General features: G+C 45.8%; 1 protein-coding gene across 4 annotated transcripts; it reads left to right on the top strand.

Moving 5' to 3' along the window:
• The first annotated feature begins 2126 nt into the window (after positions 1–2126).
• Positions 2127–27366, top strand: LOC135054738 (oocyte zinc finger protein XlCOF6-like). Of its 4 annotated transcripts, none has more exons than XM_063958032.1 (5): positions 2127–2228; positions 19360–19499; positions 20184–20378; positions 20722–20845; positions 24995–27366. In XM_063958032.1, exons 2-5 carry the CDS (start codon positions 19368–19370, stop codon positions 27010–27012), a joined length of 2469 nt encoding a protein of 822 aa, XP_063814102.1. In that variant the 5' UTR covers positions 2127–2228; positions 19360–19367; the 3' UTR covers positions 27013–27366. The 4 variants fall into 4 exon arrangements, with proteins under 4 accessions (XP_063814102.1, XP_063814105.1, XP_063814101.1 ...); XM_063958031.1 differs by having other exon boundaries at positions 2142–2228; positions 19357–19499; XM_063958034.1 differs by lacking the exon at positions 2127–2228 and adding an exon at positions 2260–2450.
• Positions 27367–27924: the final 558 nt, after the last annotated feature.

Raw genomic sequence — 27924 nt, 5'->3', positions numbered from 1 at the left:
TCTCGTAGTCCGTAGTGGATGCTGGGCGCCCATCCCAAGTGCGGATTGTCTGCAATACTTGTAAATAGTTATTGTTCCACAAATCGGGTTGTTATTGCGAGCCATCTGTTCAGAGGCTCCGTTGTTATCATACTGTTAACCGGGGTTCATATCACGAGTTGTACGGTGTGATTGGTGTGGCTGGTATGAGTCTTACCCGGGATTCAAAATCCTTCCTTATTGTGTCAGCTCTTCCGGGCACAGTATCTTAACTGAGGTCTGGAGGAGGGTCATAGGGGGAGGAGCCAGTGCACACCAGATAGTCCTAAATCTTTCTTTAATTGTGCCCAGTCTCCTGCGGAGCCGTCTATTCCCCATGGTCCTTACGGAGTCCCCAGCGTACGGACTACGAGAAATAGAATTACCGGTGAGTAAATTCTTATTTGTTTGTTACTGAATCATATAATGTAAATGTTTTATTATTTGTGGCTTCTAGTGTTTCTCTTTCCTAACTGGTAGCTGTTATAACTCAAATATTGGACTATGGCACCTTTTAAATGTTATTTAAGACTAAACAATCAAATTCAGATAACCTAAGAAGAAACTTTCATAATCTATTGCCTACCCTCCTGGAATGTCCAGATTGACTCCTGGAATATCAGGAGACCACCACCTTCCCAGAGGAATAGGCAAAGATGCTTAGTGTGTAGCTCCGGCTAAGATCTGCGCCTGAGCTGCGTGGGGATCGGCTTTTCCAGGGTGGAGAAATAAAACAGACATTGCTGGGACTCCTCATCTGAAATACTTCGTCCAGCACATGGCCTCAATGTTGTAGAGCAGTGGTCCTCAAATTTGGTCCTCAGGACCCCAAATAGTTGACATTTACTAGATTCCCTACTATTCAGCACCAACACCAGGTAGCTGCAGGAAGCAAAGATATTACGGGATACAGTCGTTAGATCGACCCAACTTAGGTCGACCATTGAAGGTCTACATTGCCCTTAGGTCGAAATGGCCGTTAGGTCGACATGTACTAGGTCAAAAGGTCGACATGACTTTTTCCTATTTTTCTTAATTTTTTGGGATTTTTTTCATACTTAACGATCCACGTGGACTACGATTAGAACGGTAATCTGTGCCGAGCGAATGGGTAGCAGAGCGAGGCACCTTGCCCAAAGCTTGCTCGCCATGCGAGGGGACACGGTGCGCTAATTGGAGTTCCCGGTCACTTTACGGAGAAAACGACACCAAAAACAGTAAAAAAACTCATGTCGATCTTTTGTCCTGTCGACCTAAGTTGGGTTGACCCATACCCGATATTACAATACAGCCATCTTCCTCCCTCTCGGACAGGGTCAACACAACACTGACACTCCGGACAGATGTAGTGCATTCTGGGCCGTCCAGAGTGATCCCGGGCAGATGGCATCCCTTATTCACCCGTTTATGGTGCAGTTCCCTATAGATAAAAGTTACCCATCTTCTTGCTGTCATGGGTTTGAGTCCCCCCCCCCCCTTATTTATTCACTTTTCCCTTTCTGACACCATTTGCTGCTTCCCGGCACGTTCTCTGCATCATCCAGAAGAGTGGTGAGGAGATCTGAGCAGCATGGGGGCATATGTAGGGCATGTGAGATTGCAGTAGTGCTGCACCCGCTGCTGGGTGGCACCAGATACACGCCATGAGCAGAGAAGGACACACACACCCTTGGCGGGTGCAGTAAATTGATCAATTTATTTACCCAGGTTATTTTTCAAAAGCAGGCAAGTGTGATACATAATCTGTTCCCCATACATAGCATTAGCAATGTAGCAGACCCAGGTGAAATGCTTTTTTCTTTCGGTCCGCCACATTCTGCGCCTGCATTTTTTGCACAAAATGCATACAGCGCTACATGAGCTCCTTATAGTTAGCATTAAAATTGTTTATAGAGAGATAAAGCTATATTTATGAAATTACACTGCGGAATCCTAATCTGTTCCCCATATATAGAGAATGAACACTACATGCTTGGAAGACAAGGAAGAGTGTGTTACACTACATACACAATGCTCAGTGCCAGTGATAAACAAAATAAGAGACTTTTTACAGCATCTGCCTGGAGCGCAGTGCACTCTGGGAACTGTGGTCCAGATAGTAAACAGATCTTGCCTGTGGAACGCAGAACGCGGAAGTGTGTTGGAACGCGGAAGTGCAGTGCCCTGAAAACCCGGAAGTACTATAAACTCAGCAAGAGGCTGTGCTGCAGGTTAGTGCTGGTGTATTCCTCTTCTCCAGTAAACATGACATGATTATTTTATGCCAGCACCCGAGTTATTGAGTTGAGGCTATAGACGGGGTTGACCCTGTGGTGTTTCCTCACACTTATATAACCCCTTCCATGCCTCCACTCCAGCCAGTATATTCCTTGACCCAGTGGGGCATCCCTGCTCCAGCTTATCCCACTGGAAGTTGGCACAAGACATAGCAGGTGAAGAAGAAGTGGGAAAAGCAGAAGCAGAGAGTTTTGGATAGGTGTGGAGTCTAGCCCTGGGACTGTGGGTGGTGTGGAGTGTAGGGTCCCTCTTCTGAGTGGGACCTGGGATGTATAGGGAAATGTTCTGCTAGCTCCCAGAAGTCCTATGTATATAATAGTATCTAGTATTACTGTATATGGGAAGCGGTTAAGATACTGGCGATCACACTGCCGATGCCGGGAATCCCATACAGCGGTACAATGCCGGCGTCGGAATACCGGCGAGATAGGTGATTCTCCCTCTATGGGTGTCCACGACACCTATAGAGGGAGAATATAACCTGTGGCGAGCGCAGCAAGCTACCGTGCCCACAGCGCGACGAGCGCAGCGATCCCACAAGGGACTTACTAGCGCTTGCCCCGATGCCAGCACTCCGGCCATCGGTAATTCATACAGAACCCCTGTATACATGTACTATATAATATGTAGAGTATGTATGTTACAGATAAAGTGTGTGTGTTGTGTATAGAATGTGTAATGTATGTTTGTATATAATGTGTGTGATGTAATGTATGTATGTGTTATATGTAATGTGTCATATATCATTCGTAATATGTACATTTGGCATATAATGCATAATATATGTGTGTAGTATACAGTGTATAATATATGCATGTAGTGCCTAATGTGTAATATTGTTTCAATTGTAGTATGCATATAGCATATAATGTGTAATATATGTGTACAGTCAGGGCCGGTTCTAGACCTTGTGGCGCCCAGGGCAAAAGTTTCTGGGTGAGTGCGCCCCGTAGGCGAGCGTAAAACAATAGGGGCGTGGCTTTGTGGGGAAGGGGCGTGGTCACAGTTATGCCCCCAGTGCTGTGCCCCCAGCAACTGTGCACTCAGTAGTTGTGCCCCCAGCAGCTGTACCCCCATTAACTGTGCCCCCAGTTGCTGTGCCCCCCCTGTAGCTGTGCCCCTAGTAGCGCCGATTACCTGAAAAAAAAAATACGATCCCCGCTCCTGCTTCCAGACCGCTGCTGTCTTCCGTCTCCGGCCGCCGGCGCCGCTCCTCGGATCTATGCGAGAGGCGTCATGACGTCTCTCCCATAGCAGCGCACAGACACTAGAGGTCAATTATGACCTCTAGTGTCTATGGCTGCTCCCACAATGGCGTGCGGTGTGCAATGACTTCATCACACACCGCACAGCAGGCACCAGTAGCGGATCTTGCCACGGCGGCGGCGCCCTCGGGAGAGCGGCGCCCCGGGCAAAAATCCTGCTTGCCCGTGGCAAGATCCGCTACTGTGTACAGTATATAAGAAATATATGCATATCATTTATAATATTTAATGCAGTATTCACATTTACACGCTATAGAGCATATGTTACTCAGCAATGGTTGCGAGTTGCTCATGATGCACTCCGGCCAGTCAGATAGAGCTGTCTTGTATCGGAGACTGTAGGCAACGATAAGTAGCATCAATCCGAGAACCGAATGCAGCGGACACACAGATTGCAGCCTTAGGCGCCAATGATAGCGAACATGCGCGGCAACAAACAGGCTGGACAAACCTCCCGCGAGACCTGAGAGGAGTTTCAGTGGAATATGCTCTTGAAAGGTATGTATGATGGCAGGTCTACTTGGCCTTTGAGACATTTAATGTGCTTTCAGCTCTTATCTTTCCTGTAGTTTAGTAGAAATTGGACTGTCTGTAAAAGTGACAATCCAGGGCTTGAAGCGTATAGTAATATGCATTAACATTTTATCCACCAAGAAAACGCATTCAGTAAAAAAAATAAAAAAATTATTTTTTAGTTTTGATGCGTTTTTAGATGTTTTTTTCTGCATTTTTTTATAATGCTTGTGGGGTTTTTTTTGCATTCCAGCCATGCTGAAATAGATCATAAGTAAATATACATGGTTTGCGTAAATCTTCGATGGTGGCTGGACTGCACACAATGTGCCCTCAATCCAAAGCCTGATTGACAGGCTTCCGTCATTTGGGGGCAGGGAGAGTCGGGCACATATAGCATTTTCTTAAAAAGGGGGCGTGTCACCCCCATTTTCTGGGAGTGCAGAGGCCAGGGTCTGCATCTTCTGACGCTGATTTCCTGGCCTCGGCTAAGCTTAGATTGACCACCGGAATTTCTTGGCTTACTCAAATGACTGTTGCTGCCAACATTGCGACTGTGTGATCTGATGTTGCATCTGGATCACATAGTGATCATATAAATAGATTACTTTTAGTGCAAAAAAGCATCTTATTGGTTGCTGTGGTTTACAGGTAAGTAGAACATTACATTTTTGTTTACGCATCACTTATTGTATAAATATGTTTCTCTATCATCCATAAGGGATACTGGGGACCAGTGTCGGACTGGGGAATGAAGGGCCCACCAGGGGATGCAGTTGTATGGGCCTATGCTTAGATGCTTGGCTAACCATTAGCGAGTGCATGGTCTGGTCTCCTTGATATATATAGATAGATTAGATAGATATAGATATATAGAAGTATATGCAATTGCTGGCGAATTGCCGCAAAAGTCGAAAAACGGGCCATTTTCGACAAAAAAAACATGTCCAATTGGATTCGACAATGCAATACAGTACTTTTCGACAAAAAAACGGACGTTTCAGATTCGACTTTTTGCAATTCGACATTTTTTAAATTCGACATTCGACTGACCGCGGGTAACCCCACCGCTGACCGCAAAGTTCCCACCATTGAAACTAATGCAGCGGCTGTGCGATGCGCTGTCTGCCAGCTCAGACGCGCATAGCCAATCAGGAGAGTGCCACGTGGCGCTCCCTGATTGGCTGAAGGGACCCTCTGTGACAGGACTCAGCATTCGGGGAAAGGGGTCCCATGTGTAAACATGGGACCCCTTTCAGTTCGTGGTTCGGGTATGCGTTTTTTTTTTTTTGCCAAGTACGTGGATTACACACTGGATTTAGGTGAGTATAATTTTATTTTCAGGTACCCTATGGATTCATCTTGGAGATGTGGACAGAGTCGGCGTGTGAACATAGGTAAGTATGTGTGTGTCGGCATGTATGTAATAAAGTTTTACTTTCACGGTGTGCGTGTCCTGTTTTTATTTGGGTATTTTTTTTGCAGTAGAACTACAGGTACCAGCGGGCCCATTTCCCCCCCGCATGCTGGTACTTGCGGTTCTCCAAGTACCAGCTTGCGGGGGAGGCTTGCTGAGACTTGTAGTTCTGCTGCAAAAAACAATATTCTTTTTTTTTACACAAGGCTATCAGTGCCCCATCCGCAGCCCTTGGATGGGGGGGACAGCCTCGGGCTTCACCCCTGGCCCTTGGGTGGCTAAAGGGGGGGACCCCTTGATTGAAGGGGTCCCCACTCCTCCAGGGTACCCCAGCCAGTGGTGACTAGTTGGGGTTTTAATGCCACGGCCGCAGGGACCGATATAAAAGTGTCCCCCGGCTGTGGCATTATCTCTCCAGCTAGTAGAGCCCGGTGCTGGTGTTAAAAATACGGGGGGCCGCTACGTCTTTTGTCCCCCGTATTTTTAGCACCAGGACTGGACGCAGAGCCCGGTGCTGGTTCTAAAAATACGGGGGATCCCCTGTCAATTTTCCCCCCGTATTTTTACAACCAGCACCGGCTCAAAGAGCCCGAGGCTGGTTATGCTTAGGAGGGGGGACCCCACGCAATTTTTTTCAGGGTTTTATAACCATTTTTGTGCTGTCCGAAAAGTCGAATCCAGGACGCACTTATCCGTCAATTGGTCCGATTTTCGACAGCGGGACTGTCGAATCCGTTTTTTATTGAATATGTCGAATTCCGGCCCCGGCGGCCGGAATTCGACAGTCGAGTTGTGTCGAATTTAATTGCATATACCCCATAGATAGATATATATATATATATAGATAAAAAGGGTTTATGAAAGTATTTATGAAGTGTTACATATGTACAAATGAATAATGTGCTTATGAACTATTATACTTCTGTATGATTTTAATGTTTTTAATGTTTGATTAAAAAATACTGCTATTCGGTTCATGCTGGTTTCCAATATCTGGAGTTGAAGTCACAGTGCGCCCTCTGAAAACTTTTATTTTTTTATATATATATATATATATATATATAGCAGAAAGACGGGCGGCACTCAGAAATGATGACAGGCAACAAGCAGGGTATAGCAACTAGAGATGAGCGCCTGAAATTTTTCGGGTTTTGTGTTTTGGTTTTGGGTTCGGTTCCGCGGCCGTGTTTTGGGTTCGAACGCGTTTTGGCAAAACCTCACCGAATTATTTTTGTCGGATTCGGGTGTGTTTTGGATTCGGGTGTTTTTTTCCAAAAACACTAAAAAACAGCTTAAATCATAGAATTTGTGGGTCATTTTGATCCCAAAGTATTATTAACCTCAAAAACCATAATTTACACTCATTTTCAGTCTATTCTGAATACCTCACACCTCACAATATTATTTTTAGTCCTAAAATTTGCACCGAGGTCGCTGTGTGAGTAAGATAAGCGACCCTAGTGGCCGACACAAACACCGGGCCCATCTAGGAGTGGCACTGCAGTGTCACGCAGGATGTCCCTTCCAAAAAACCCTCCCCAAACAGCACATGACGCAAAGAAAAAAAGAGGCGCAATGAGGTAGCTGTGTGAGTAAGATTAGCGACCCTAGTGGCCGACACAAACACCGGGCCCATCTAGGAGTGGCATTTTTGTTCTCCATATTTTAATAGGCACAACTAAAAGGCACCTCAGGTAAACAATGGAGATGGATGGATTGGATACTAGTATACAATTATGGACGGGCTGCCGAGTGCCGACACAGAGGTAGCCACAGCCGTGAACTACCGCACTGTACTGTGTCTGCTGCTAATATATAGACTGGTTGATAAAGAGATAGTATACTCGTAACTAGTATGTATGTATAAAGAAAGAAAAAAAAACCACGGTTAGGTGGTATATACAATTATGGACGGGCTGCCGAGTGCCGACACAGAGGTAGCCACAGCCGTGAACTACCGCACTGTACTGTGTCTGCTGCTAATATATAGACTGGTTGATAAAGAGATAGTATACTCGTAACTAGTATGTATGTATAAAGAAAGAAAAAAAAACCACGGTTAGGTCACTGGTATATACAATTATGGACGGGCTGCCGAGTGCCGACACAGAGGTAGCCACAGCCGTGAACTACCGCACTGTACTGTGTCTGCTGCTAATATATAGACTGGTTGATAAAGAGATAGTATACTCGTAACTAGTATGTATGTATAAAGAAAGAAAAAAAAACCACGGTTAGGTCACTGGTATATACAATTATGGACGGGCTGCCGAGTGCCGACACAGAGGTAGCCACAGCCGTGAACTACCGCACTGTACTGTGTCTGCTGCTAATATATAGACTGGTTGATAAAGAGATAGTATACTCGTAACTAGTATGTATGTATAAAGAAAGAAAAAAAAACCACGGTTAGGTGGTATATACAATTATGGACGGGCTGCCGAGTGCCGACACAGAGGTAGCCACAGCCGTGAACTACCGCACTGTACTGTGTCTGCTGCTAATATATAGACTGGTTGATAAAGAGATAGTATACTCGTAACTAGTATGTATGTATAAAGAAAGAAAAAAAAACCACGGTTAGGTCACTGGTATATACAATTATGGACGGGCTGCCGAGTGCCGACACAGAGGTAGCCACAGCCGTGAACTACCGCACTGTACACTGGTTGATAAAGAGATAGTAGTATACTCGTAACAACTAGTATGACTGACTATGACGGTATAAAGAATGAAAAAAAAACCACGGTTAGGTGGTATATATTATAATACAATTATGGATGGACGGACTGCCTGCCGAGTGCCGACACAGAGGTAGCCACAGCCGTGAACTACCGCACTGTACACTGGTTGATAAAGAGATAGTAGTATACTCGTAACAACTAGTATGACTGACTATGACGGTATAAAGAATGAAAAAAAAACCACGGTTAGGTGGTATATATTATGATACAATTATGGATGGACGGACTGCCTGCCGACTGCCGACACAGAGGTAGCCACAGCCGTGAACTACCGCACTGTACACTGGTTGATAAAGAGATAGTAGTATACTCGTAACAACTAGTATGACACTATGACGGTATAAAGAATGAAAAAAAAACCACGGTTAGGTGGTATATATTATAATACAATTATGGATGGACGGACTGCCTGCCGACTGCCGACACAGAGGTAGCCACAGCCGTGAACTACCGCACTGTACACTGGTTGATAAAGAGATAGTAGTATACTCGTAACAACTAGTATGACACTATGACGGTATAAAGAATGAAAAAAAAACCACGGTTAGGTGGTATATATTATAATAATACAATTATGGATGGACGGACTGCCTGCCGACTGCCGACACAGAGGTAGCCACAGCCGTGAACTACCGCACTGTACACTGGTTGATAAAGAGATAGTAGTATACTCGTAACAACTAGTATGACTATGACGACGGTATAAAGAAAGAAAAAAAAATACCACGGTTAGGTGGTATATAATTATACAATTATGGATGGACGGACTGCCTGCCGAGTGCCGACTGCCGACACAGAGGTAGCCACAGCCGTGAACTACCGCACTGTACTGTGTCTGCTGCTAATATAGACTGGTTGATAAAGAGATAGTATACAACAATATACTACTATACTGGTGGTCAGGCACTGGTCACCACTAGTCACACTGGCAGTGGCACTCCTGCAGCAAAAGTGTGCACTGTTTAATTTTAAATTAATATAATATTATGTACTCCTGGCTCCTGCTATAACAACCTGCAGTGCTCCCCAGTCTCCCCCACAATTATTATAAGCTTTTATACATTGATGTGCAGCACACTGGGCTGAGCTGAGTGCACACAGACTGAGTCACACTGTGTGACTGCTGTGTATCGTTTTTTTCAGGCAGAGAACGGATATAGCAGAGAACGGATATATTAAATAAAAGTTAACTTAACAACAACTGCACTGGTCACTGTGGTAAACTCTGTCTGCACAATCTCTCTCTCTCTCTCTCTCTTCTAATCTATTCTAATGGAGAGGACGCCAGCCACGTCCTCTCCCTATCAATCTCAATGCACGTGTGAAAATGGCGGCGACGCGCGGCTCCTTATATAGAATCCGAGTCTCGCGAGAATCCGACAGCGTCATGATGACGTTCGGGCGCGCTCGGGTTAACCGAGCAAGGCGGGAAGATCCGAGTCGCTCGGACCCGTGAAAAAAAAAGTGAAGTTCGTGCGGGTTCGGATTCAAAGAAACCGAACCCGCTCATCTCTAATAGCAACGTTTCGAAGTGTATTACTTCTTCATCAGGACAATAAATACAATACAAAACATACCTTATATAGGCTCACCACAGCGTGTCAAACAGCTCCGGCGCGGGACGCGAGTGCCGACGCCCACAGATGACGTCATCACCGCTCGCCGCGTAACCGGGGCAACTGTAAGCAAACAACTTCACAGTTTACAATGTGATCGGTGAAAACACCGATCCGTGAACATAATAAACATAGTACCATAATACATATACAATTAAAAACATACTGGAGCTAATGGAAATATAGCAGCTGCCACCGAGCAATTCCTAATAAGCTAAACGAGAGAATAATGAGAATTACATGCAAGAACAAAACATCGTGGGAACTCAGGCATAAGTGGCAGACTAGTGTTATCTTTATAAGACACCTATAGAAAACCTATAAGAAACAGTGTAAACCCAGGAATTCATTGAGACCACGAGGCACAAGAGTTTGTAATTCATGAATCCACCTGGATTCTTTTTGCAATAATCTACGGGATCTATCACCGCCGCGGATTCTCGGTGGTTCATGATCAATGATCATGTATTTTAAACAGGCAACATTGTGTTTAGCCTGAAAAAAGTGACGAGCAACTGGTTGGTCACTATGGCCAGTTGCAACAGCATTCTTAATGGCCAATCTATGATTGGCAATCCTCTCGCGTAATGTGCGGTCGGTTTTGCCAACATAGTTGTAGCCACATGGACATGTAATCATATATATAATAAATTTAGTGGTACATGTGACCCTATGCTGGATGTAATATTTCCTACCACTGAATGGATTGCAAAAGAATTTACCAGTAGTAAGGGCTCTACAGGTAGTGCAATTAAGGCACCTGAAACACCCTTTTTGAAGTGTCAAAAAAGTGTTTTGTTCACTTTGAGCATTATCTAGGCCAGTAATATCAGTCTTAACCACCCAGTCCCTGATGTTCCTACCTCTAGTATATGACGACATAATGGAGGTATCCTGTAATTGTAGACTGGTGTCAGTACTGACAATGGGCCATAGTTTCTTTGCAGTGTGTGAAATATTGTTACTCATGGTATTAAAATGATTAATCCAAGGTAACTTCTTCTTTTTTGTCAAAGAATGTCTAGAACAGGCATTCCCAACCACGGTCCTCAAGGCACACCAACAGTGCATGTTTTAGTGATATCCAGGCTGCAGCACAGATGGTTAAATCAAAATAATTCAGCTACTAATTAAGTCACCTGTGCTGAAGCCTGGATATCACTAAAACCTGCACTGTTGGTGTGCCTTGAGGACCGTGGTTGGGAATGCCTGGTCTAGAAGATAAAAGTGTTTCCCTAGTACAACACAAAGCCTTGGATTTTGCCTGTAGGAGAGATTTGTACTCATAGCCCCTTTTGAATAAATTTATCAATCATCCGATAATTGATAAATTTATTCAAAGGGGCTATGAGTACAAATCTCTCCTACAGGCAAAATCCAAGGATACCTCTATTATGTCGTCATATACTAGAGGTAGGAACATCAGGGACTGGGTGGTTAAGACTGATATTACTGGCCTAGATAATGCTCAAAGTGAACAAAACACTTTTTTGACACTTCAAAAAGGGTGTTTCAGGTGCCTTAATTGCACTACCTGTAGAGCCCTTACTACTGGTAAATTCTTTTGCAATCCATTCAGTGGTAGGAAATATTACATCCAGCATAGGGTCACATGTACCACTAAATTTATTATATATATGATTACATGTCCATGTGGCTACAACTATGTTGGCAAAACCGACCGCACATTACGCGAGAGGATTGCCAATCATAGATTGGCCATTAAGAATGCTGTTGCAACTGGCCATAGTGACCAACCAGTTGCTCGTCACTTTTTTCAGGCTAAACACAATGTTGCCTGTTTAAAATACATGATCATTGATCATGAACCACCGAGAATCCGCGGAGGTGATAGATCCCGTAGATTATTGCAAAAAGAATCCAGGTGGATTCATGAATTACAAACTCTTGTGCCTCGTGGTCTCAATGAATCCCTGGGTTTACACTGTTTCTTATAGGTTTTCTATAGGTGTCTTATAAAGATAACACTAGTCTGCCACTTATGCCTGAGTTCCCACGATGTTTTGTTCTTGCATGTAATTCTCATTATTCTCTCGTTTAGCTTATTAGGAATTGCTCGGTGGCAGCTGCTATATTTCCATTAGCTCCAGTATGTTTTTAATTGTATATGTATTATGGTACTATGTTTATTATGTTCACGGATCGGTGTTTTCACCGATCACATTGTAAACTGTGAAGTTGTTTGCTTACAGTTGCCCCGGTTACGCGGCGAGCGGTGATGACGTCATCTGTGGGCGTCGGCACTCGCGTCCCGCGCCGGAGCTGTTTGACACGCTGTGGTGAGCCTATATAAGGTATGTTTTGTATTGTATTTATTGTCCTGATGAAGAAGTAATACACTTCGAAACGTTGCTATACCCTGCTTGTTGCCTGTCATCATTTCTGAGTGCCGCCCGTCTTTCTGCTATATTGGACCTTACAGCTATTGAGGTACCTAGGAGGGCACCAGGCAAGTAATCACTGTGAGTGAGGAGTGCTGCCACAATCATGATATATATATATATATATATATATAAAAAATAGGATTTTAATACCTACCTGTAAATCCTTTTCTCTTAGTCCGTAGAGGATGCTGGGGACTCCAAAAGGACCATGGTGTATAGACGGGATCCGCAGGAGTCATGGGTACACTATAAGACTTTGAATGGGTGTGAACTGGCTCCTCCCTCTATGCCCCTCCTCCAGACCTTAGTTATAGGAACTGTGCCCAGAGGAGACGGACATTTTGAGGAAAAGGATTTTGTTAAACTAAGGGTGAGATACATACCAGCTCACACGACACCACACCGTACAACATAGCATTCAACTATACCCAGTTAAGTGTGAACCAAAACATATCAGCAACAGCATGACCTTTACCAACACAACCTTTGTGTTACTTAAACAATAACTATGTACAATTACTGCAGATAGAGTCCGCACTGGGACGGGCACCCAGCATCCTCAACGGACTAAGAGAAAAGGATTTACCGGTAGGAATTCAAATCCTATTTTCTCCTTCGTCCTAGAGGATGCTGGGGACTCCAAAAGGACCATGGGGTTTATACCAAAGCTCCGAACTGGGCGGGAGAGTGCGGATGACTCTGCAGCACCGATTGAGCAAACATGAGGTCCTCATCAGCCAGGGTATCAAACTTGTAGAACTTTGCAAAAGTGTTTGACCCCGACCAAGTAGCTGCTCGGCAAAGCTGCAATGCCGAGACGCCCCGGGCAGCCGCCCAGGATGAGCCCACCTTCCTAGTGGAATGGGCCTTCACCGATTTCGGTAACGGCAATCCAGCCGTAGAATGAGCCTGCTGAATCGTATTACAGATCCAGCGTGCAATAGTCTGCTTAGAAGCAGGAGTGCCAACCTTGTTGGCCGCATACAGGACAAACAGCGCCTCTGTTTTCCTCACCCGAGCTGTTCTGGCTACATAAATTTTCAAAGCTCTGACCACATCAAGGGACTTTGAATCAGCCAAGGCTTCAGTAGCCACAGGCACCACAATAGGTTGGTTCATGTGAAACGAAGACACCACCTTCGGTAGAAATTGTTGACGAGTTCTCAACTCCGCTCTATCCTCATGAAAAATCAGATAGGGGCTTTTGTGAGACAAAGCCGCCAATTCGGACACCCGCCTTGCGGATGCCAAGGCCAATAGCATGACCACTTTCCAAGTGAGAAATTTCAACTCAACCTTTTGTAAAGGTTCAAACCAAGGTGACGTAAGGAACTGTAACACTACGTTAAGGTGCCACTGGGGGCACAAATGGAGGTTGGATGTGCAGCACGCCTTTCACGAAGGTCTGTACTTCTGGAAGCGAAGCCAACTCCCTTTGAAAGAAAATTGATAATGCCGAAACCTGCACTTTAATGGAGCCTAACTTCAGGCCCGCATCCACACCCGCTTGCAAAAAATGGAGGAAACGACCCAGCTGAAATTCTTCCGTAGGAGCCTTCTTGGATTCACACCAAGACACATATTTTCTCCAAATACGGTGATAATGCTTCGCCGTTACCTCCTTTCTAGCCTTAAGTAGAGTGGGGATGACTTCCCCAGGAATACCCTTTCTGGCTAGGATTTGGCGATCAACCGCCATGCCGTCAAACACAACCGCGGTAAGTCCTGGAACACGCATGGTCCCTGCTGTAACAGATCCTCTCTCAGAGGAAGAGGCCAGGGATCTCCTGTGAGTAATTCCTGAAGATCCGGATACCAGGCCCTCTGTGGCCAATCTGGAACAAAGAGTATCGCCTGGACCCTTGTTCTTCTTATGATCCTTATCACCTTTGGGATGAGTGGAAGTGGAGGGAACACATAGACCGACTGAAACACCCACGGTGTCACCAGAGCGTCTACCGCTACTGCTTGAGGGTCCCTCGACCTGGAACAATATGTCGGCAGCTTCTTGTTGAGGCGCGACACCATCATGTCTATTTGAGGAAGTCCCCAACAACTTGTCACTTCTGCAAAGACCTCTTGATGAAGATACACACTCTCCTGGATGGAGATCGTGTCTGCTGAGGAAGTCTGCTTCCCAGTTGTCCACGCCTGGAATAAAGACCGCTGACAGAGCGCTTGCATGCTTTTCCGCCCAGCGAAGGATCCTGGTGGCCTCCGCCATCGCCGCTCTGCTCTTCGTCCCGCCCTGGCGGTTTATGTGCGCCACGGTTATTATGTTGTCCGACTGAATCATGACGGGCAGGTCGCGAAGAAGATGTTCCACTTGTAGCAGGCCGTTGTAGATGGCCCTTAATTCCAGAATGTTTATGTGCAGACAAGCTTCCTGGCTTGACCATTTTCCCTGGAAATTTTTTCCCTGTGTGACTGCTCCCCAACCTCGGAGACTCGCGTCCGTGGTCACCAGAATCCAATCTTGGATGCCGAACCTGTGACCTTCTAGAAGGTGAGAACTTTGGAGCCACCACAGGAGAGAAACCCTGGTCCTGGGGGACAGAGTTATTTTCCGGTGCATCTGTAGATGGGACCCTGACCACTTGTCCAGTAGGTCCCACTGAAACGTTCTTGCATGGAACCTGCCAAACGGAATGCCTCGTAGGCCGCCACCATTTTCCCCAGCGCTCGGGTGCATTGATAAATTGATACACTCTTGGCGGTTTCAGAAGTTCCTTGACCATGTTCTGGATTTCCTGAGCTTTTTCCAATGGGAGAAAAATCCTTTGCCATTCCGTGTCCAGGATCATGCCCAAAAACGACAGCCGAGTTGTCGGAATCAACTGCGACTTTGGCAAATTTAGGAGCGAGCCATGCTGTTGCAGCACCTGCAGGGAGAGCGCAAGGCTTTTTAGCAACTGCTCCTGTGATCTCGCCTTTATCAGGAGATCGTCCAAGTACGGGATAATTGTGACCCCTTGCTTGCGCAGGAGTACCATCATTTCCGCCATTACCTTGGTGAAAATCCTCGGCGCCGTGGAAAGACCAAACTGCAACGTCTGAAATTGGTAGTGACAATCCTGAACAGCGAACCTCAGGTACGCCTGATGAGGAGGATAAATGGGGACATGCAGATAAGCATCCTTTATGTCGACTGACACCATAAAATCCCCCCCCCTCCAGACTGGAGATCACCGCTCGGAGAGACTCCATCTTGAATTTGAAACTTTTCAAATACACATTGAGGGATTTTAAATTCAGAATTGGTCTGACCGAGCCGTCCGGCTTCGGGACCACAAACAGGCTTGAATAAAACCCTTCTCCCCGCTGTGACGGGGGAACCTCGACAATGACCCGCTGCTGACCCAGCTTTTGTATTGCCGCACACACTACCTCTCTTTCCGGAAGAGAAGCTGGCAAGGCCGATTTGAAAAATTGTCATGGGGGCACGTCTTGAAACTCCAGCTTGTAACCTTGGGTCACAATTTTCAGTACCCAAGGATCCAGGCCCGAGAGAACCCAGACCTGACTGAAAAGTTGAAGATGCGCTCCCACCGGTGCGGACTCCCGCAGGGGAGCCCCAGCGTAATACTGTGGATTTGGCAGAAGCCGGGGAGGACTTCTGCTCCTGGGAGCTTGCGACAGCCGGCGATCTTTTTCCCCTTCCCTTACCTCTTGCCGCAAGGGAGGATGACCCACGTCCTTTCCGGAATTTCTGCGACCGAAAGGACTGCATTTGATATGAAGGCGTTTTCTTTTGCTGTGGAGGAACAAAAGGCAGAAAAGAGGACTTACCCGCGGTAGCTGTAGAAACCAGGTCCGCAAGGCCTTCACCAAACAAAACTCCACCCTTGTAGGGCAGAGCCTCCATAGCCTTCTTAGACTCGGCATCACCATTCCATTGATGAGTCCACAACGCCCTTCTAGCCGAGACTGCCATGGCATTGGCCCTTGATCCCAAGAGGCCAATATCCCTCGCCGTCTCTTTTAAATAGACTGCAGCGTCCCTGATATGACCCAGAGTCAACAGCACGCTATCCCGATCCAGGGTGTCTATGTCCGATGACAAGTTATCCGCCCACTTTTCAATCGCTATACTCACCCACGCCGAAGCGACAGCCGGTCTGAGGAGTGTACCTGTCGTGACATAAATAGATTTCAAGGTAGCTTCCTGCCTCCGATCAGCAGGATCTTTAAGGGACGCCATTTCAGTAGATGGTAGCGCCACTTTCTTGGATAAGCGCGCTAGGGCTTTGTCTACCGTTGGTGTTGCCTCCCACCCAACCCTATCCTGAGAAGGAAACGGGTATGCCAATGCAATTCTCCTGGGAATGTGCCATCTCTTGTCTGGCGTTTCCCAGGCTTTTTCAAAAAGGGCATTCAGTTCATGAGAAGGAGGGAACGTAACCTCCGGTTTCTTCCCCTTATACATACAGACCCTTGTCTCAGGGACAGCGGGGACCTCTGTGATATGTAACACGTCTTTTTTAGCCACAATCATGTACTGAATACTCTAAGCCACCTTAGGATGTAACTTCGCATCATTATAGTCGACACAGGAGTCAGAATCCGTGTTGGTATCAGTGTCTGCTATCTGGGTAAATGAACGATTTTGGGACCCCGAGGGGGCCTGAGTGTGTGGTACCACGTCTCCCATGGATTGCCTCCATGCTTGGTTCTGAGACTCAGATTTGTCCAACCTCTTGTGCAACAAAGTCACACTGCTATTCAACACATTCCACATATCAACCCAATCAGCAGTCGGCGGTGTCGACAGAGTCACTCCTTCATTTTGTTCAGCTCTCACACTAGCCTCCTCCTGGGAAGAGCATTCAGTTTCTGCCATGTCGACACACACGTACCGACACCCACACACACACTGGGCTAAAGGGGACAGACCCACAATAAGGCCTTTCAGAGAGACAGAGAAGGAGTTTGCCAGCTCACACCCAGCGCCACACTAGTCTGAAAACAAAATGCCCCAGACCTATAAGCGCTTGTAATATAATACAACCAATCACCAAATTATGTGCCCCCCCCCCCCTTCGTTTTTAGCACCCTGTTACTTGTGACAGCAGTGGAAGGGCCAGGAGCAGCGTCTCTGCAGCAAGCTGTGGAGAGAAAATGGCGCTGGTCAGAGCTGAGGAGGAAGCCCCGTCCCCCACAAGGCGCGTTTTGGTCCCGCTATAATTATACTGGCGTGGGTCTCAAAACAGTGCATATGCACTTTATTTTAGCCAGATATTGCCCAAAAGAGGTTTATATTGCCGCCCAGGGCCCCCCCCCCTGCACCCATGCAGTGCCTGTGTCAGCGGGAGCAATGGCGCGCAGCGCTACCGCTGCGCGGTACCTCTGGAAGACTGAAGTCTTCTGCCGCCTTCCGATGTCTTCTTTGCTTCGGTTACTCACCTGTCTTCAATCTTCTGGCTCTGTGAGCGGGACGGCGGCGCGGCTCCAGGAACGAGCAGCTAGGCAACCCAAGTGATCGGACCCTCTGGAGCTAATGGTGTCCAGTAGCCTAAGAAGCAGAGCCTATCAGTCTCACAGAAGTAGGTCTGCTTCTCTCCCCTCAGTCCCACGATGCAGGGAGCCTGCTGCCAGCAGTGCTCCCTGAAAAAAATAAACCTAACAAAAGTCTTTTAGAGAAACTCAGTAGAGCTCCCCTGTAGTGTGACCAGTCTCCTCTGGGCACAGAATCTAACTGAGGTCTGGAGGAGGGGCATAGAGGGAGGAGCCAGTTCACACCCATTCAAAGTCTTATAGTGTGCCCATGTCTCCTGCGGATCCCGTCTATACCCCATGGTCCTTTTGGAGTTCCCAGCATCCTCTAGGACGAAGGAGAAATACTGATACTGCATGCAGGGCCTTTTGATAAATATAAATAGCAAAATACTGATACTGCATGCAAGATAATGTATTAGGTTCATAGTAGCACTGCACTGTAGAAAATACATCTAGTGAAACATATTTATAATGTATAATTTAATTGCACAGTCTAGAACCTGATCCCTAGAGGAGGAGGTGCACTTCAGATTTCTTCCACAGGGTGTGCTGGCTCCTCCCCTTTATGCCCTCCCTCACAGCTCAGTTTAGAAAAAAGTGCCTTCAGGAGAGGATGCATACTCTGGAACTCCAGAGAATTTTTCTTCAGTTTAATTTCTGTTTGTTATTTTCAGGTAAGTTGTTTGGGCAACAGCTTACCTGCACAGTGGGACACTGGGGGGGACCGACGCTGGCCTCCTGGGGGTGCTGAGTCGGATCCCGCTGACAGGACAACGGTCCTGAGGGTCAGTGTACCGCAGGCCAACTGTGTTGGGCCGCTGCCTGGTCAGGGACAAATACGTTTGTCAAGGTTTATTAGTTTGATACCCTGGCTGCAGGGGATGTCCACTTTGGACGTACGGTGTTGCAGGCGTCTCAGCACGTTCCCATCCGTTTTGGGAGCTTTGGGACGTCTCCATCGTAATAAGTGTCCCCAGTATCCCTTATGGATGATACAGAAAAGAGGATTTTAATTACCTAGCAGTAAATCCTTTTCTCGTAGTCCATAAGGGATACTGGACGCCTGCCTCTGTGCTGCAACTTTCGTGCAAGTTATCGTTCTTCTGTGAAGTTGTTTACAACAGCTGTTGCTGTTTATGTTTCACTAGCTGTTGCTAGTTGGTTGTTTTGATGTGTGCTGGTTCGGTACCTCACCACTCGTTTATCTTGTATCCTCCTCTCAAGTATGTCCATCTCTTTCGGGTACGGACGGTTTTCCTAGACTGAGCTGTGAGGTAGGGCATAGAGGGGAGGAGCCAGCACACCCTGTGGAAGAAATTTAAGTGCACTGGCTCCTTTGGACCCCTTCTATACCCATCGTAATAAGTGTCCCCAGTATCCCTTATGGACTACGAGAAAAAGGATTTACCGGTAGGTAATTAAAATCCTCTTTGTATGGGAACTAAACTTGGCATCCCTCAGTACCTCAATTCATGGCATAATGTAAATCCTAAAAATAGTGGTATTCAAGGTGTTTTTCATAGTTAAATCACTGCTCTGTTGTAAATGTGCACCACAAATTTAACATTGTCAATAAAATATAATGTGTATTCTTTTTTTTTTTAGCAGATGAGAGAATGAAGAAATTTGAAATATCACTAAAAAGTTATGAGATCGGTGAAGAGAATATGATGGAGAAAGACAGGACTCATGTAGCTTACAAGATATTAAACCTCACCCTGGAGATCATCTACCTGCTGACGGGAGAGGTGAGGGAGTCTGGGAGTGTCACAGTGACATTATTCTTATCTCTTTTACTAACACAGGGACCTGACTGGGTAGGTGAGATAGTCTGGGAGTGTCACAGTGACATCACTCTTATCTCTATTACTAACACATGGACCTGACTGGGGAGGTGAGGGAGTCTGGGAGTGTCACAGTGACATCACTCTCATCTCTACTACTAACACAGGGACCTGACTGGGGAGGTGAGAGTCTGGGAGTGTCACACTGGCATCACTCTTATCTCTATTACTAACACAGGGACATGACTGGGGAGGTGAGAGTCTGGGAGTGTCACACTGGCATCACTCTTATCTCTATTACTAACACAGGGACATGACTGGGGAGGTGAGGGAGTCTGGGAGTGTCACACTGGCATCACTCTTATCTCTATTACTAACACAGGGACCTGACTGGAGTAGTGAGGAATTCTGGGAATGTAACAATGATATCACATATCTCTATTAAACAAGAACATATCTGGGCACATAGATGCAGTTAATTTGGCACATGCAAGATGTTTTGATTTATAGAGATTCTCAGTGAAAAGGGGACATTGTACACATTAGTGAACATGAAGGAACCAATGAGTGGAATATATTTGTGTTCACAATGAGACATATTTCTATGAAGTTTGTTTGCAATATTTGTGGCTATATCTCAATACACAGGATTATACAGTTATAAAGAAGTCTGGAGAGCTTCTGTCTGTGAAACTCAGCGACCACGCCCGCATGTCAGGAGGACTGAGCAGGACCCAGAGCCCCATCACTGTGTCTCCACCTCACTCCCTGATACGTGAAAATCACAATGACCAAAAGGTCCTGGAACTCACCAACAAGATCATTCAGCTGCTGACTGGAGAGGTGACTGCTGGGAATGGGACATTACACAGTAACACCAGGGAAGGTGTCTGGGTGATGACTGGAGAGGTGACTGCTGGGAATGGGGCATTATACAGTATCACCAGGGGATGTGTCTGGGTGATGACTGGAGAGGTGACTGCTGGGAATGGGACATTATACAGTAACACCAGGGGATGTGTCTGGGTGATGACTGGAGAGGTGACTGCTGGGAATGGGGCATTATACAGTAACACCAGGGGAGGTGTCTGGGTGATGACTGGAGAGGTGACTGCTGGGAATGGGACATTATACAGTAACACCAGGGGAGGTGTCTGGGTGATGACTGTGTCATTGTGTGTGTCAGGTTCCTATAAGGTGTGAGGATGTCACTGTCTATCTCTCCATGGAGGAGTGGGAGTACTTAGAAGGACACAGGGGTCTGTACAACGACATCATGTTGGAGAATCCCTGGCCCCTGACATCATTGGGTAAGAGGTTTAACCACTGTTGTGTATGTATAGTAGTTGGCATTGTCACACATGTAGGTACCTTCTTGTATTTGTAGAATAGCTGTACTTTGATTAGGATGATATGGGAGCAGAGGTAGGTGATAGAGACAGCTTGGTAATAGGAAGATAAGGTTAGTGTGTTACTCACACACTGTAATATGCACAGGTGGTCTCTGAAGAGCAAGAAACCAGAACCAACAATGAGTCAGGTGTCTTTGTCAGTCTCTACGCCCATGTCAGAACACACCATGAAAGATTCCCATCTCCTGGAAACAGGTGCCCCAACTTATGGCAATGGGCATATCAGATACTGAGAGACAAGAGGGTCTGGGTCTACCATTAGACAAAGTGGACCGGCAGAAGACATTGCCCTACTGCACCGGAAGGGCACATAGTTGGGTGTTTCAGACTGTCTTTTGTGGGTGTTTATCCATCATGGGCGCTTTTAATTAGGGGAGAATAAATGTGCCCATAGGTTTTCGGTTATTGTTCCAGCGTCATTCCAAACATCATCGGTCACTCACATCCTAAAACCCCACCCCTCCCCCACTGCACATAGCAGGCATCACTAAATATACAAGTGAGCATCTGAAATGCTTTGGGCCAGTCTACATTCCCTGTAGTGTTCATTATAGCACCCTGTACTGGTCACAACCCATGCATTTCCTCTTTTCGCTCTCTGCTCTGGTGCTTCTAGCACACTCTGTCCTGTATATCAGCGCTAAGATACGGCGTGCTCCGTATACAGAATCAGTCACACATAATATACAAGTGTATCACTTTAATCAGTACCGACTCCTCATGCGTCCACAGTCGCATCGCATTGTGACTAAGATGTATTTTCGCCCAAAAAAGACGCCAGATGCTAGCGGAGTTGCATGGGGTCTGTCAGCTCGCTCCCGCCAGGCATCTCCCACTGTGTGGCGTCTTCAGGCTAGATGTATGAGGACGCATCTGTAGCAAATGGGAACTGGAAAATGAAAAAGAAAACCAGTAACGAGGAACCAGAAGAGAAATAACCAGAAGATTGGCCTAGGACAGACCTGCAGGGCAACTGGAACCACAAACAACTGGAGAGCCGTTAAAGTATAGGGATTAAATGTCTGTGTCCCCCATTGGCCCCAGAGATTTTCCTTTGCCCTTTAGTGAGCCCTGCGCCCACAGCTCTAGAGGCAGTGGCTACCACATGCACAACAGCAGTTTTTATTCATGTGTTCTATCCCCACTTGATAATAAGGTTCACCCAATGAGAAAAGCTATTCTTCCAAACCCCTTATATCTGCCAATGCTACACTGCCCAAATGCTGCTTTAATACTCTTAAATCTTTTCTCAAGCTTGCTGCTCCAGGTATCAGCTTGTCCTAGGACTGCTCTTTGTTCCAATCCAAATCTGGACGTAGTCAATAGTGTCGACACCACAATGTTGACATTGAATGTGCTGGTGTCTGCAGAATGTCGACAAGTTCACAATATCTACTTTCTGCAGAGACCGGGTTAGACTGTGGGAGGGGAGTTAGAGTTAGGTGTTGGGGGAAGGTTTGGAGTTAAACATACGTACCATTGGAAGCACCACAGATTCCACTGGAAGTCATCAGGATATCACCGCCAGACCTGGAACCCATCTATTTGCATACGTCTAAAAGAAACATTTCCAGAATGCGCATCTTCCACAAGGCACGCTAAACACTTTATTTCATACGCTCATAGGGCCTAATTCAGCATGGATTACAAAAGCAAAATATTTCTCTAATGGGCTAAACCATTAGTATGGCAGATGTAACGTTCAGAGAGAGTTAGAAAACTCACATCTTCAGTCAAGCGTATGAAATTCCTCTACCACCTTCTACATCTCACTAGGCTTTTCTAGCCGCTGACCATCTCTCTAAACGTTTCACTCAAAGCTTACACTTAGCACTGTGCAGACTGGATGGTCCAATATTCTACAACTGGCACTTACTCTAATGCATCAAAACCCAATTGTCCTATTGATTGTAAGCAGGGTCTCCTTTCCCCCTTGTCAATCTATCAATAATTATACATATACTAGCAACCCGCCCCAGTTTCGCACGTGAGCAATTTTGAATTTACATGTACTTTAACCTATGTTCACTTTCCTTCTCGGCCTAATGGTAATATAATATTAAAATTTTAAAAAGCGCCACAAAAAGAGACGTGTTGACGCAGAAACAGATGCATTTACTATGGGCGAGCCACGAGTATACTCTCACACCGGCTGGCCACGCACGTGCCTTCAATCGTCCCTCACTTTGGACGGCCATTTTTTCTTTTACTTGCTTAACTAAAATTGTCACTGCTCGGTTCCCTTTTGTCATACATTAATCGCCATGCTACTTCTCATCAGCAGCTGCCAGCTTAGGGGAGGGGGCAAAGGCACAGTAGGGACGGTGGCCAAGGCATAGTCACAGTTAGGGAGAGGGGATCAGAGGAGCACATGGAGAGGAGGGAGGGGGGGGGGGGGGGAGGAGGTACACATGGGAAGGAAGAGGCCAGAGGTATATATGGGTTGGGGGGTGTCATAGGCTCATATGGGGAGGGGAGATGATAGGTGCACATGGGGAGGTAGGGGGCAGAGGCACTCATTGGGAGGGGGGTCAGAGGCACAGTTGAGGAAGCAGTGGTCAGGGGCATTCATGGGGACAGGTAGAGGCACATATGGGAAGGGGAGATGATAGGTGCACATTGGTAGGTAGGAGGCAGAGGCACTCATAGGGAGAAGGGCAGAGGCATGCTTGTGAGGCAGGAGGAAGAGGTACATATGGAGAGGGGAGATGATAGGGGCACAAGGGGAGGTAGGAGGCAGAGGCACTCATTGTAGAGGGAAACAGATGCATGTTTGGTGATGCAGGGGGCAGAGGTACATATGGGGAGGGGAGATGATAGGTGCATGGGGAGGTAGGAGTCACTCATGGGGAGGGGATGTCAGAGGCACACTTTGGGAAGAAGGTAGCAGAGGCACTCATGGGAAAGACTTGCCTATATTACTGATGACTCAAGGAAGCAGGTGAAGGAGGAGCATGGGGAGGGGGGCAGAGGCATGTTTGGTGAGGTAGTGGTACATATGGGGAGGTTGGAGGCAGAGGCACTCATGGGGAGGGAGGTCAGAGGCACACTTGGGGAGGCAGGGGGCAGAGGTAATCATGGAGACTTGCCTGTATTACTGATGACTCATGGAAGCAGGTGAAGGAGGAGCATTGAGGAGAGCTGGGGGCGTGGACGTGTGAAGGATGAGCTGTGATGATTTGCAGAAACCTGTAACCTGTGTGAGCACAGCTACTGCAGTACCACTCTTGGCAATTGTGTCTTTCTGAAATGATCACTCTTACTAAAATCGCCACTGCTCAGCTTCCTTTTGTCATAGATTCATTTTTTATACACCTAAACCTTCCTCGACAAATGGTTTTGCCTTGTAAGTGATTGCTGCTTTAAAAATATTGTGCATTCTCAACTGAAATATCACACCTCCAGCAAATTCGGACCCTATTACATTTTCTCATGGGTGTCTATCCAGTACTTGAACTCTGTATGGCAAGCTGATCTTGTTGGCCTCACTTAAGGGTGCCTAGTCCGTGTGATCTTCCCCCTTATCCTGCCCGTGATCCACCACAACTGTAAGCTCGCTTTTGGGAAGCCCCCTCTGACAAAATAAACCAATTTTCTCGCAAGCTAATCTCCGTTCATGCTATCTTATGCACAGTCCAGTGGTTTCTTCACGTCTCACAACAAGGAAATTCAAAGACAACCAAGCGAGACAGTACTGTAGCCTTAAGTTGACTAGCACAAGGAACAAGTGACCCATTCACCCATCTCACACTTCTGCTTTTTTAGATTAATTAGTATGTCTTGGCCAGGGATTTTGGGTAGGGTAGAAGAAGCACATTCAACCTATTAGGATTCCTCCTGCTGAGAATATGTCACTGTGTTGGGTTCTAATGGATGATGCTATATTTTGTAATAACGAAAACTCTAGAAAGATATTTCTGTAGCTTCGACTCCATTGGGTTTTTGTGTTCTATGTTGTAATATTCTGTATGTACAATGTAAATCTCCAGTATTTATGTAAATATGGAGAAAATGTAAAATAACAAACGTGTGCTTCTCTTTTAATAGGTTTAACTAACGGCAAATGTGTGAGTGAAGAATCATCACCGAGGGAAGGAAGAAACCTAACAAACATTGATATGTGTACACCCATAGATAATGCACAATATTCATCTACTCATGTTGAGGAGGAACCAGTCTCATGTGATGGAAGAAACCTCACACACACTGATAATTATACTCCCACAGGTCATACACAGTATACATCTACTCATACTAAGGAGGAACCAGTCTCATGTGATGTAGGAGACCTCACACACACTGACAATTATACACCCACAGATCATACACAGTATACATCTACTCATATTAAGGAGGATCCAGTCTCATGTGATGGAAGAAACCTCACACACACTGATAATTATACTCCCACAGATCATACACAGTATACATCTACTCATACTAAGGAGGAACCAGTCTCAGGTAAAGGAGGAAGCTTCACAAAACCTGACATTTATACACCCACAGGTCATACACAGTATACATCTACTCATACTAAGGAGGAACCAGTCTCATGTGATAGAGGAGACCTCACACACACTGACAATTCTACTCCCACAGGTCATACACAGCATCCATCTACTCATACTAAGGAGGAACAAGTCTCATGTGATGGAGGAGATCTCACACACATTGACATGTATACACCCACAGATCATACACAGTATACATCTACTCATACTAAGGAGGAACCAGTCTCATGTGATGGAGGAGACCTCACACACACTGACAATTATACTCCCACAGGTCATACACAGGATACATCTACTCTTACTAAGGAGAAACCAGACTCATGTGATGGAGGAGACCTCATAGACACTAATAATTATACTCCTACATATCATACACCGTATACATCTACTCATACTAAGGAGGAACCAGTCTTGGGTAAAGGAGGAAGCTTCACAAAACCTGACATTTATACACCAACAGGTCATACACAGTATACATCTACTCATACTAAGGAGGAATCAGTCTCATGTGATGGAGCAGACCTCACAGACACTGACATGTATACACCCACAGGTCATACACAGTATACATCTACTCATAGTAAGGAGGAACCAGTCTCATGTGAAGGAGGGAGCCTCACAGACACTGACATGTATACACCCACAGATTATACACAGTATACATCTACTCACATTAAGGAGGAATTATTCTCATGTGACAAAGGAGACCTCACAGTCACTGACATGTATACACCTACATGTCATACACAATATATATCTACTCATACTAAGGAAGCATTAGTCTCATGTAAAGGAAGAAGCCTCAGAAGTACTGACAATTATATATCCTCATATCATACACAAGATACATTTCTCATTAAAAAAGAACCTTATGATGGAGGAGACCTCACACACACTGGCATGTATACACCCACAGATTACACACAGTATACATCTACTCATATTAGGGAAGAATCAGTCTCATGTGAAAACAGCAGAAAGAGAATGACTTGTTTTGAATGTGGAAAACATCTCGCTTCTAAATCAAATCTTATTCGACACCGGCAAACACACAGCAGACTCAAACCATTTTCATGCTCTGAATGTGGCAAGTGTTTTTCCACACGTGGATATCTATCTATTCATCAGAGGAGTCACACGGGAGAGAAACCATTTTCTTGTTCCGAATGCAATGAAAGATTCTTTGCTAAATCCCAACTTGTCCAACACAAAACAAAATGTCACAGCGACGAAAGATTTGTTTGTGCCTATTGCGGGAAATCTTTTATCGTGAAATCCACTCTTAACGAACATCAGAGAATTCACACAGGAGAGAAGCCATTTAATTGCGCAGAGTGTGGGAGATGTTTCAACAGGAAATCGAACCTTGTAGCACACTATAAAGTTCACACAGGCGAAAAGCCGCACTGTTGCCCGGATTGCGGGAAATGTTTCAGTAGCAAATCGATGGTTCGTACCCATCAGAGAACTCACATAGGACAAAAGCCATACTCCGACTGTCACGTTGGCCTTTGTTTATCAAGTCTTAAGTCACAAAGAACAAAAACTATTTGATCGACTCAATATTCCACCATCAGATCAAACCCTTGGCTTTAATCATCGGGAAATCAATAAATGCGAAATGCCACATTCATGTCCCGATATGTAAATATTTTACTGAAAGCCAACTTGGTGCCATCATATCCAATCAGGGCTGCTTTGAGTGAAGACAGACACTGTATTCGCCAATGACACAAACCCATCTGGTCTAGGAACCCAATGACCACTCTCAGACATTCAGCCATAAATGACCTCTGTTTAGGAGGAAGAGGTCGTAAAGATCCATGGCCAGGGTGTATTTATGTTTGTAGATAATCTCCATAATTTGTATTAAAAAAAAAATGCCAATTAAAAATTATCCGTGATGGTCGCTGGTATGGAAGACTTCAGTAATTTTAATAAGGATTTAAATGTATATTTTATGGAGGAGATAGAATTTGAAGTGATGACCGTGAAGTGCCTGCTGGAACAGTCAACCAAAGGCTGCCAGTACAGTAACATCACTAGTTTTCGCTCGCACCCCGTTGAGGTGCATAGGAACATTAGCCATGATCTGTACGCCCGAACATTGCATTGGCAAATGGTGAAGAAATTAAGCAGGCACCAAATGTTATATTCTGTATTATGTACTGTCTAATTTCAATATGAAATGAAGGCTTTACAAACTTAATGCATTGCAATATCTCAACATAGTATAAAATAAAGTCCCCGGTAGGCATGTCTGTCTGTTTGGGCTAATCTCAAGAACCACTAGACAGAGGAGCCTATTCAGGTTGGATTGCAGATTCTGGCAAAAAGCAGAATTTGCAATTGTTTATTGCATATTGGGGCTGCCCAGCATGCTGACCGTCCTGCATCAATTGTGGACGATGGTCCGTGGTTGCAGCAATTGTGGACAACCCCTGCTTTTGCAGCCCGGCTGCGAAG

The sequence above is a fragment of the Pseudophryne corroboree genome, chromosome 3, assembly GCF_028390025.1.
Source record: "Pseudophryne corroboree isolate aPseCor3 chromosome 3, aPseCor3.hap2, whole genome shotgun sequence".
NCBI lineage: Eukaryota > Metazoa > Chordata > Amphibia > Anura > Myobatrachidae > Pseudophryne > Pseudophryne corroboree.
Note: the sequence above shows the minus strand (reverse complement) of the source record. Positions and strands in the feature narration are given on the sequence as shown.